Source organism: Priapulus caudatus, unplaced genomic scaffold (assembly GCF_000485595.1).
Source record: "Priapulus caudatus unplaced genomic scaffold, Priapulus_caudatus-5.0.1 Scaffold2405, whole genome shotgun sequence".
NCBI classification, from domain to species: Eukaryota; Metazoa; Priapulida; class Priapulimorpha; order Priapulimorphida; family Priapulidae; genus Priapulus; species Priapulus caudatus.
The window spans coordinates 4743-5814 of record NW_014579466.1 but is presented as its reverse complement, the minus strand read 5'-3'; the positions used below and the strand labels follow the sequence as shown (position 1 = coordinate 5814).

At 46.9% G+C, this 1072-nt stretch overlaps 1 protein-coding gene across 1 annotated transcript in view; it reads right to left on the bottom strand.

Moving 5' to 3' along the window:
- Window positions 1–1072, bottom strand: part of LOC106818653 (UPF0602 protein C4orf47 homolog) — a gene marked incomplete at its 5' end in the record, with an annotated part of 6684 nt that overhangs the window by 1614 nt on the left and 3998 nt on the right. Inside the window, one exon of the mRNA XM_014823340.1 lies at window positions 745–942. Within this exon, the coding sequence (XP_014678826.1) occupies window positions 745–942 (198 nt within the window). The remainder of the gene's footprint in view (window positions 1–744; window positions 943–1072) is intronic.

Sequence of the window (1072 nt, the reverse complement as noted above, 5' to 3'; positions counted from 1 at the left end):
GAGATAGTATGAGGTCTTATGAGATAGTATAAGGTCTTATGAGATAGTATAAGGTCTTATGAGATAGTATGAGGTCTTATGAGGTCTTATGAGATAGTATAAGATCTTGTGGAATCGTATGGGGTCATATGAGATAGCATAAGATCTTATGAGATAGTATAGTGTCTTGTGAGATAGTATAGGGTTTTATGAGATCGTATGGGGTCATGTGAGATAGTATAAGGTCATATGAGATAGTATAGCGTCAGATAAGACAGTATAGGGTCTTCCGAGATCGTATGGAGGTATAAGAGATTATATTTATATCGTAATATGCTACATAATCGTATGGCATGAGGACGTATAAAATCTTTTATAAAATAGTATAACGTCTTGTGAGACCGTATAAGGTCTTACGTTGTAAGATACATATACCTATGCATTGTCCACACAGGGCCGTAGCCAGAGGTAAATTTTGTAGGAGGCAAATGTTGTGAGTTAAAGAACAAAGAGCGAAGCGAGCCAATAGGGCGTGGGGTATGGGGCCCACTTAATTTTTATTTGGAGAAATTTTGTAGGACGCATTTGCCTCCTATTGTCTAATGGTAGCTACGGCCCTGTGTCCACATACAAGTAGCTGGTAACATATGTGTAGCTCTACCATGTGGCGGAAGCGAAAGACACGGGTAGACCCACCACTCCATGGTGGGTTCATATACGTACGGCTTCGCGCGTTCTCTCACCTACTGAAGTCATTGCTCTCACTGTCGCCCTTCCCCTTACCTTCTTTGGCGGGTTGCTGGGTCGGAAGGGGGTCACGTGACGCTTCGACTCGGGGCGGTCGCGGTGGGGCGCCAGTGGTCGGTCGGTGTGGTATGGGTTGAGGTCGAAGAGGGCGCGCGGGTGCATGTTGAGGTGGAAGGCACTGCCCATACACTTACTGCGGTGCTGGACCTGGTCTGTCTACAGGTGTGTGTGCGCAGAAAGAGAGGGAGAGGGAAGGGGAGTGAAATAGACAGCGAGAGAGAGAGGAGGGGAGGGGAGAGACGGGGAGAGCGATAGAGAGAGAGAGTGAGTGAGAGAGAGAGAGAGA